General features: G+C 34.0%; 1 protein-coding gene across 1 annotated transcript in view; it reads left to right on the top strand.

Moving 5' to 3' along the window:
* The window catches only part of LOC106460714 (voltage-dependent calcium channel subunit alpha-2/delta-3-like), a 214,017-nt gene that overhangs the window by 150,536 nt on the left and 52,069 nt on the right, over nucleotides 1–11,412 (top strand). The window contains exons 3-6 of the mRNA XM_022387493.1: nucleotides 1,772–1,879; nucleotides 6,115–6,174; nucleotides 9,212–9,386; nucleotides 11,067–11,198. Coding sequence (XP_022243201.1) covers nucleotides 1,772–1,879; nucleotides 6,115–6,174; nucleotides 9,212–9,386; nucleotides 11,067–11,198 — 475 coding nt within the window. The remainder of the gene's footprint in view (nucleotides 1–1,771; nucleotides 1,880–6,114; nucleotides 6,175–9,211; nucleotides 9,387–11,066; nucleotides 11,199–11,412) is intronic.

Raw genomic sequence — 11,412 nt, 5'->3', positions numbered from 1 at the left:
GCTGCCATAACGCTTTCTATTTGCAAAACGTGCTTATGTTTGTATGTTTATTACAAAAAAATGGTGCAATAATCATTAATTGGCAATTTCGTCATTAAATACTACACCAAATACAAAATAAATAGCACCATTAAATTTCTTGCAAAAACTGGTTATTATGAAGGTTATTTTAAATGTTGTAAGTTCAATTGTTTGGTTGCCTATAGCGAACAAAATAAACAAATAAACAAACTTCCTATTTTATATATATATAGATGAGTGTATCCTGTACACGTTAGTTACAATATATATATAATTAAAGGAGTAACGTGTGTGGGGGGAGCTTTTTTATACTTTAATTAAGCTGTGCAAAAACGAAACTAGGAGTAGGGAAGTATGAATGACGTCACTATATCCGTAATGGAGGGATGGGTGTAGATAGTACTACTACCACGTACTGCAAAGTGAAAAGATATCTGGTGTTTCTTACTGGATGAGTAGATCGGTTTGTCATTTTTGACTATTCGGCTCAAAGTATCGTTTGTAGTAGAAGTGTTTGGTGGGTATCACATGATGTGGAATAGACTTAACCCACTTAGTTTTAAACCCGCAGTTATTGAGACGTCCCTCACGGCCATGAGATTCGTTCAGAATCCCACGTACCTAACCTAATACATGAATAATCTAAGCAGGTCACTTAACTGTTTTAGTTACTTTAAATACACAGTACTCCCTATACAGTGTATGAACTTTATGCATTCAAATGTAAAATACTACAACCAAGAAAAAAAAAAAGTTTAGTACGCGAAGCACGAGTTTCCCCAGATGTGTTATAATAATATATTACACCTCGTCACATTCAGCCATAGGAATGAAAGAAGCCTCTACATATGTTTTCGAATCGTGCAGTATAAATATTTTAAACGTTACTAATGTCATCATGACTTTTATTATTAGTGTTTTAAATTTTCAGTAAACTTTGACCATTTTTGCAACTATACATTACGGAATGTGTTAAGAAATTAATAATTTCCTCTTTGTGTCATTATAGCTCTGTAGGTTTCAAAGAGAAGTGTGTGTGTGTGTTGGTGAACTCTAGATTTTGGTTTTGATATCAAATTAAGAAGTTACATCGAACTTTCGAAAAATGTGAAATATCAAGCATTCCGGCCTCATAAGAAAACGGGATGTAACACGTCAAGCATAACATGTGTATACGTACACTGTGTATTTTTTGGAATAAGTTAATGGTTTCATATTCTTAAGCTTGTGAAGTTTCCAATCGCATGAGCCATAATGAAGTACAGAGACAGCCACTTGATGTGCCAACATTGTCATGTCCCACAAGGTTTGACACTGTCATATCCCATAAAGTTCTCTGTTCGAGCTATGACATGGTTTAAATTCAACTTTCGCGCCAACAACTATTTTTGAGTTAATCTAAGGTTTCTTTATAATTTGTGTGTAATTTTGTAAACATAAGACAGCAAATGAGTCATAAATTACATTACATTTTAACATCATTTTTTTAAACTATTGATTTACTGTTTTTTGTTGTTGTGTTTTTCTTACTTTATGATATAATACTCGTCAATTTTTATCTATTATCTTGTGTTTCTGCATTGATATTTGAACCTAGCTCTCACCTTCAGCGAGCTGTTTCTGAATGCATGCGGTTCATGTCATTTCTTTTCTTGTGCAACAAGATAACTGATAAACGACGTCTGACTGACACTTCTATTACAGACAAGAGTCAGATAATTTTACATAATGTCTATTTTTTCATTCACAGAACTTCAATTATGGCTCCAAAGTGGAATGGGTTAGTGCCAATAGCATGTTGGAAGATATGAGGGTCGACGTTCAACACATGTTGTCATGGAAGCAACAAGCAGTGGAGGCAAGACAATTACATTTTGTAGTTTCCGTTTTTTTATTTTTTATGGAAATGGCGGTTGAAATGTTTGATAAGGAAGGGAGCAGATGTGTTAATCTTTGTGTATTTCTCTCAGTTCACTTTCAAATTTATTTGATATTACTTTGAATTAAAAACAGAATATATTAATACTAACGTGCTGTCTGAAAAACATCTAAGTGGGAGAGATGTCTCCAAAACTTAGATATAAGTTGACGAAATCTATTGATTTTTCCTGCATACCTGTCTTCAATGTTCATTTTGAATAATACACTTGACGATTAAGCAAAATAATGAAAATACTTAACATCCATCTTATTATTAATTGCTTTGATAGAGATTTTTTATAAACCCAACACATTCCATCACAGCGTGATGTAAGAACTGAAACAAGCAAACCCTTTCGCGTTGTATCAGAAATTGCTTTGAGAACTATTATAACCATTACACATTCCTGTAAAATGATTTTAAAAACGAGTGTAGCTTTTAAAAACAGTGCTGTAGAAGCGAATGTAACCGCTGCAAGGCCCATCAAAAAATACTGTAAAACGAGCGGAGTCTGTGGGACTAAAGGTGCTGCACCCTCCCACGTTTCTTTTATGACTTCAAAAATAAAAAGTTTCATTAAAGTAATTAAAAAATAATATTAAATGCAAGGCTTACGATAGCTCAAATAACAAAGTTACAATAGATTATTAATGACTGACAATACGAGTGGAAGCTACTGACAAAATAATCACATCGTGAGATGTAAATTGTTAAAATCCATGAACTCGGTCAGAATTTTTTTAATTTCAAATGTGCTTGTCTGTCTCTCTTCTTTTTTTTTCATACAGGAAGTGCTTACGGATGAACCCCTCCCACATCTGACTAAAATGATTAAAGTTTATGCAATAAGATGTAAACTTAGTTCTTGTATTAGAAGAACAGACAAGTGAGCTGATATTAAAATGAAATCTAAGCACATAATTTGGAAGAGATACCTAACTAGATAGTTCCTCTTAATCTCTAAAATGACCAAAAATTAGGCGACCATAAGATGTATGCTTACTTTTTTTGTATCAAAATGTTGTGTAGATCACCAGTGTAAGATAACTAATCTGGAAACAGTCTTTTTCCAGGCAACTTTGTAGAGGGGGACATGTTAATGAAAATATACACAATTACATATGTACTAATTAAAAATAAAGAAAATCTCAAACTGCGTTTAGCGTTATTATATTATTTACTCGATTTACGTCTACCTTCGTCCTTACCCTACCACTGATGCTAGGAGCCATCTTGACTTTTCGTTTGAAGAATTGTTAGCCTACTCAATCGCATAGAAAGATTTAATAGAAATATTCAAAAAGGGATGACTATTTATCGAGCAAACAAACATTCCCGTTTCTGATACTCCAGAAGACCAGACAGTGGAGTAACCGGCCGCGTTTCTACAAGCTGGTATAGCAACTTTCAATAATTGAATGTCTGTAAGATTGAGGTAGGCTACTAATTGAATGTCTGTAAGATTGAGGTAGACTACTAATTGAATGTCTGTAAGATTGAGGTAGACTACTAATTGAATGTCTGTAAGATTGAGGTAGACTACTAATTGAATGTCTGTAAGATTGAGGTAGACTACAAAGATGCAAGATAGTAACTCGTATAAAGGAAATGGTTAGAACGAATGAGAAAGACGTGTCAGCAGAATTGAAGCCCGCCAGAACCAAAAGTTATAATTTTGATCTTCAAGCAATATTGAATTATTCATTAACCCATTTCATGGATGATAATCTTTACAATATCAGTACAGAAAAAACAGCATCCAAAAACATCAACACTATTTGTAGAATATTAAAACTTCTGATTAAAAGGCTTGAAAACAATTCATTGAAGTATATAAAAAAGAAAAATAATAAAGATTTTAGAAACCACTACCAGCTTTTACTAAAGAGTGTATCTAAATATGAAAAGTCAAACCTTTGAACATAACAATTGATATGGCTACAATTCTTCAATATCCTTGGACATCTGTTCCATTCTCAGTGATTTATTTATATAGGCTCCATAAACAAAACCTAACAAGTCGGAGCTAATCAAACATTTTGAAAAACATCAGGCAAATGGGGATTTCTCTTGGAAAAGGTGAGTTTGTAGTTGTTGGTGACATTATCTTTTTACACACACTTCCTCTCCAACTCACTGCCGACATTTAGGGAAACTTTCAAGAGCTATTTCAGTTCAGCTTTGCACCGAGAGAGGCGTAACTTTCTATACGACACACATTTGTGAACCAAAGAAAAGAAAATAATACAGAGATGAAATATTAAAAAGTGCACAAACTGAAACTTATGTCATACATGAACAAGATGACTTGTTATATTTTTTACACGGCGTATTTAAGAAGGAACTTGGTCCGATTTCGTTTAGAATAGCTAAGCTTCAGAATACTAAGAAATCATTGAAGCACGGCAATTCCACGCAGAATAAAGTTTTGCGTGTGATACGAAGATCAAGTATGCATGAAGGAAGATCTGGCTTGTAAGTATGAAGAGGAAGATGATGGAATGGTTTGTCATTTTTTGGAGTTTTATAACGAATCTTTTTATGTTCGCTGTAATTTCTCCTTAATTAGCAACATGGCTAACCTCGACAAACTTTTGTCTCCCTAGATAGATGTCGGAATTCAAAGCAGTTGAAGATATTATCAATTTCATGGCTCTAACAAACACAGACAAGCACATTTGGAATTATATAACAAATTTCCACCCAAGTTAATCGGTTCTAACAAGTTACAGCTTCTGATGTAATTATTTTGTCAGTAGCTCCTGGACTATTAGTTTTTCACAGTTACCAGCATTATCACAATTATATAAAGAATACTTTTCCAAACCTATTTTCCCCTTCCCAGTAAAAAAAAAAATACGATACCAAAATGCTCAGTTTAAAAGAAATTACAAGAGTATTGGTATCTTGGTTGATGTTTTCTCTAAATTATGTGCCCCCCAGTGGCTCTGCTCACCACAGGTATCGAAACCCGGTTTCTAGCGTTGTAAGTCCGCAGACATGCACAGATAGTTTTCAGCGAGGATTACTATAACATATAAATCGTTTAGGAATGTTAAATTTATTATATAGTCATACATCTTTTCTTACCTCTATTGTGTTTTTTGCAGTAATATTTCTAGGTGAGTATCCTAAAACCAGTTGCTTCTTTACAAAATGTATGCAATAAAATTGTTGAAAAACATCCATTTCTCCAGTATGTAAAGCAGTTTCTGGTTCAGGTAAAACGGTAGACATTGCTATTAGATCCATAAGGTTCACAGTCATATCTAATGATATTTGTCGTTTTCTTTTAGTCAAATAACATACGCGGCTCATCGTCTCTCCTTCTCATCATTAGGCTGTCAGTGTCCCTAAAATTTGTCTCATTGTCCTTCCCCATTGTTCGACTCATTACCCCTCTTCCCCATTGTTGGGCCCATTATCCCTTCCTCAGCGCTTGGCTCATTAACCCTCTTCCCCATTGTTCGGCTTATTATTTCTACCAACGTTCATCTTCTTACTCCTCCCCCCTGGTATTCAACGCATTACTTATTCTCCCTAGAATTCATCTAATTATCCTTTCTCATCAACATTTGGCTAATTTCACACAACCTACCTTTCCACTTATTATCCACAGTCCCCGGTAGCCCAGCGATAGGTCTAAGGACTTATAAACCTAAAAATTGGGTTTCGATACCTGTGGTGTGCATAGCACTGATAACATTGTGTAGCTTTCTGATTAAGAATAAAACAAACATTACTTTTTTTCTCAGTGCTTGGTTTTATTACTCTTCTTTTCCATTATCTCTTCAATGATAGTGTGAAAAAATACTTTTACTGAATGAAGTTTCACACCTAGCAAGTGTTTATTACAAGAACGAGTAGAAATCTCATCACATTGAGTTGTCCGTAGTACGAATTACATCTCAGTATACTGTCGTTATGAAAGTAATTCGTACGAATTCGAGTTGTATTTTGTGAAAATAGTCTTCGTGCTTACAACTAAGTTGTAATATCGATTACATCTTGTTATAGTGTTTTTACAAAGTACATGTATTGTTATCGCAATGTCGCTACCTTTCTGTATGTATGACTATTATTTCCCACGTATTGTATAATGTTTTTCGAATCCATTTTTTCGTAATTGATACGACATCTTTTATCTTTATATTTTAATTATCTGTTTTTAGAGAATAGTTCGAGTGGCCGAGGATTATGCCGCAAAACACGAATATGATAAGCATCTCAAAGTAAGTACCATTTAATGGCGAGATTTTGTTAGATGTGATAAGCATTTCAAAGTGAATACATGTGGTGGCGGGATTTTATTAAATATGATGAATATATCAAAGTGACTACATTTGGTGTGGAATTTTATTAGATACGATAAGCAACTTAAAGTGAATACATGTGGTGGCGGGATTTTCTTACAAAAAAATTACAAACATCTTGGTGCGTACTATGTGATTGTGGGAATTTCAAGTTTTTTCTCTCTGTTTTTGAACTATGCACTCATACACCATGAGGTTTGTTTCATTGTATCTTAACATTCACAAGTATTTAACCATTCGTTCAGAAACTTTAAGGCGGTAAGTGTGGCGTACTGTGAATTTGGAGGTTCGGGGTTCGCATCTTGTTGCAGCAAAATCACGTTCTATGCTTGAAGCTGTGGGTGCGTTATAAGAGTGACAATCAAATCTCACTGCTCGATTAGAGTAACCCAAGAGTTTGCGGTGGATGTTTTTGACTAGTTGCTTTTCCTTCAGTCTATCAGTTAACAATTAGGAACGGCTAGCGCAGATAGCTGTTTTGCGAGAATATCCAAAGAAACAAACAGAAGCTTTAGATAACATTTATTTGTAGAAATGACAGAGGTAAGATGTATGTAATCTTGAAACATGTTTATGGGTATATTTTAAGCTAGGCAAACATAAAATAGAAGCTTTTAGTAAGCCTTAACTAATAAATAATAATTTTTACAGCAAGTGCTTCATTCTATGCCACACGTGAGAATCCACTTCTAACATAAGTTTTTCCCTTTGGATATTCTGCAACAAACAAATGGCATTTATAAAGACGATTTTCAGTCTCTGAAGCGGGTTTGTCAAACTGTTGTAACGGGACTTTTAATGTATCCATTGTACTTCCTAATTTGCGCAAAAACCTTTTCACCTTACAGAGGATAGAATAAAGGACATAATCAATTTGTGTGTTTATTTAGTGAAATACGGCTGTTAGGGATAACGCAACAATAAAACGAGGGAATCCTCAATGATCACGGCACTTGAAATTTATTTAGACAGGATAAGAGTAAATTAATCTATGAGACCTTTTTTTTTCTTTTTATCAATTATACCAAGCGTGGGGCGCGCGTATACTCAATTCGATTTTATTACTTATTAGGATTTCTACCAGCCTACCCTCAAAATGAAATTCTTTTAGGCAGGATTAGAGTAAATTAATCTATGAGACCTTGGGCGTGGTCAGATAAATCAACCGAAAGGGTTTGACCTCCTGAATCCAAAACTGTAATTAGATCTCAAATCGGTCAAGAGGTGACGGAGCTATGAGCTAAAATTTTCTACTTTAAAAAAAAATCTCAGTCGTTCTATGCAACGGCTAAAATTTAATAAATAAGCCTCTAAAAAAACCGTTTGGGTACATAATTCAAGTTGAAAGTTTGTAGTGACGTGGTACAAATCTAGTATATTTTTTATGAAAGTTTATATAATGAGAACTAATGAATAATTCTGCAGAGATAAGTCGGAAAACCCTGTAAATAGAGGTAGAAAAAACTGATTGACAAACAAGCAGAGCGTCATTGATAATTCTTATTAGAACATTAAAACGATTTATAATTGATAATCGAGAGATTAAGAAAATGTTTAAAAATCAAAATCTCTTTCGAGGATTTCATATTTTGTTCTTTATTAGTTAGTAACGAAACTTAACACACTCCAAAGTCGACAATCTGTAGAAATGCGATCAATTCTCTGTGGGGGTTTTGATGAGTGTCATGTTTTCATACTGGTTTTCTATGTTAGTTACTAATAAACTTTAATGTATTCCAAAGCGACAGCCTGTAGTAATGAGGACCAAATCTTTATCGGGGTTTTGATGAGTGTCATGTTTTCATACTGGTTTTCTATGTTAGTTACTAATAAACTTTAATGTATTCCAAAGCGACAGCCTGTAGTAATGAGGACCAAATCTTTATCGGGGTTTTGATGAATTTCATGTTTTCATACTGGTTTTCTATGTTAGTTACTAATAAACTTTAATGTATTCCAAAGCGACAGCCTGTAGTAATGAGGACCAAATCTTTATCGGGGTTTTGGTGAATTTCATGTTTTGCTCTTTAGAGAATTGTATGATTTCTTGTAAGTCTTTAACTTAGAACGATGATTTAGGTATCTGTAATTCTAAATTTCTTCACTGTTGGTTTACTGGTGTTAGTTATTTTATTATGCTAATAGAAGATCGCCCCTGAAAAAGTTTCAGTCCAACACGCTTGACACAAACATAATGTTACGTCTCTGTGTTCTGTTTGTTAATTTACCGTAGAAATTCTTTCCGAAGAACTTAAGCGATACAAGTCCTTTCTTAAATAAAACTAGTTTATTCTTTCTCAATACAACTTTGCAATACACTTAATTTCCACAGTCACTTTAACTTAACACACGCTAGAATTCACAACGATTCACGCACTTTACTTACGGCTTGACTCGATTATCTGTCTCTATATCTATCTGTCTGCAATTCAATTATTGCCGTCACTTTATTTGCCGGCTTATATACTATAAAAGCGCGCATCTAGCAAACGCTAGGACGTTCGGCAGGTTCCTCGATCTTTCTAGAACTCCAGCGCATGCTCCCAGCGTTGCGCGACTTCCGCTGTCGTAACAATAATATCTAAATACGCATAATAAAATAAGTTTATTTCATTTTAAGCAGATTTACTATTATATTTTCTTCATTAAAACTTTTACTTTAGTAACTGGATGCATGGTTTTTGTTACGTGAGAAACTAGAAAATACCAATTCATCATATACGGTATACTCTATTATATTCATATTATCCATTACGATTAAACACCATCCGTTATACTGTAATTACCAGATAAACATATTTCTCTATCTGGATATGTGGTGAATCTCAACTTCAAAAGAATGAAGTTATATATTACATATTTTTATTTTTTGGGCTTGAGTAGATTTGTACGTAGATCTCTGCTGTTTCTTGTTGAAAAGTAAAACGGCTGTTGTTATTACGTCTTCGTGTTTCAGTATGATTATTTCAATATGAAGAAGTTGTACGACCCCAGTGAACCTCCACCAGAGGATGAAAATAGAGACTCCGATTGGCGGTCTTTCCATCTTGAGAAACACCACAATTTTGACCAATTCAAAGTCAACCCCCAATACAGTGCTATGCATGTCCCCACCAATGTGTACGACAAAGGTAATGAGAACCTAGCAATAAAATTTGTGTGAATTATTTTTGTCAATTTAGGTTCAATATGCACTAAGAGTTTTCTGTTTTCCTATTGTATTAAAATTTGAGGGATTTTCAGAATGAAATCGCGTACTTCAGGCCGTATTTGTACAACAGTCTCTTGAGTGATTGATGTCTCTGTTACGGATAGGACTTCGTCTTTTGATCTTTTTACATCTTAAATTTAACCTAAACTCGCGAAAAATGTCGTAGATATTTGTTAAAATTTGGATATTTAAAGTTTGATATTGAAAATTTTCGTACGTAAAAATTGCATGACCCGTAACCTTGAGGTAACACTGGTTACGGTTTAGTCAAGAACGTAGATATAAGCGTATGTAATATATCCTGTGAAAAACATGCATAATACAGATGTATCATTTTATTACTTGTATTTAGACTCTTTGGATATAAAATATAAACTATATGATATTTTGTCCGTGGTGTAAAAAGTGTACGCAGTATGCTATTCGATAAACTAAGCAAATATCTTAATGCAACGACTTATGGTAGCCGAAGAGAGCATGACTTAAAAAAACACGTAAGGCTTTAAATTTTAAATTATTTTGTTTTATCTGAAAATTTTGTAATAAACCGTCAAAGAGTAGATCATTAAGAACATCGTATAAAGCATCTGGACTTTGTAAACGTAACCATGGTGTTCGTAGTCAAAACTTAATAGTTCCCCGAGGAAATTCGTGAAAGTAGAACTTTTCTGTTTTTATAACTTGTATTGTTTAGAACGGAGAACTCCGAGGCTGTATCGGAGAGCAGGAAGTTTTAGCTTTTTCGACCGTGACTGTAATGCTTGATAACGTGAGATAAAAATAAATTTTAAAAGTATAAAATCTACTTTTCAAGTTAACAGAATATATAATATATATCAAATATCCCTCTTCAAAAAGTGCCGTTGACTGAATTCAACCATTATTTTCCAACGGAAACAGTGAAATGATTATACTTGTTACTTAGATTGGAAAAAAAAAGAAAGGAAAAAAGATTTTGAGTGATACTTAATGTGCCGGACGATAGCGCTGAGGTTCCGTGATTCCGGTCTTTATACCGTTAAAAAAAGAATTTATATAAAAAAAATTGCGCTCTGCAATTTGAGGCTTTGGGTACGTTAAAATAGTGAACGGTCAAATCTCACTGTTCGGTCTGACAAGAGTAGTCCAACAGTAGGCGGTGGGTAGGGTTGACTAGCTGCCTTCCCTCTTGTCTATCATTTCAAAATTAGAGACAGATAGAATACATAATACTTGCGTAGCTCGAAACTGAACAAACAAATATAATGTATTATAAAGTAATATAACGTGGAATTCCTGATAAAATAAGTCACTGTAATTATCAGATTTATTTTAACAAAGAACAGAACTGTTGTACTAGAAAATAAAAACTTTGAATTTAAACATTTTATAGCTATTAGCTCCAGTGAAAAATCAAAAGGACTAAAAACATAAGCATCTTTATTACTTTTTCCCCCATTTAGTATCATATCAAGGACTTAGTAATAAAGAAATCGGCACGTTCTTGTGTTTTACAAATAAATGTTTTAGTTTTTAGGATTTTTTCCCCCACATCTACTTCATGTATCAAACTAGTGTTGTCCTCGTTTACTTTACCGAACCAAATTATATTCTGTTTTAGATCCAGAGGTAGTGAACGCCATCAAATGGTCAGAGTATTTGACAACAACCTTCCGTAACAACCTGGCTGTTGATCCTGCTCTTACATGGCAGTTCTTTTGCAGCAGTACTGGATTTCTTCGTCTTTTTCCAGGTTTGAAGTTGTTATATTTTCCTTAATAACAGGGAAAATGAGTAGTTTGAAAGGGGAAGTTGTACACTGAGTTACTACTAAGAAACGTAAGAAGGCGCCACCACGTCGTCAAGTGGTTCATGAATATAGCACTGTTCAGTGAATATGAATATTGTTACGTCTCCGTTTGTTAATTGATTTTCCGTAGCTTGTTTCGACGAAACTTAAGCGACAC

This window comes from Limulus polyphemus, unplaced genomic scaffold (assembly GCF_000517525.1).
Source record: "Limulus polyphemus unplaced genomic scaffold, Limulus_polyphemus-2.1.2 Scaffold821, whole genome shotgun sequence".
In the NCBI taxonomy this organism is placed as follows: Eukaryota; Metazoa; Arthropoda; class Merostomata; order Xiphosura; family Limulidae; genus Limulus; species Limulus polyphemus.
Note: the sequence above shows the minus strand (reverse complement) of the source record. Positions and strands in the feature narration are given on the sequence as shown.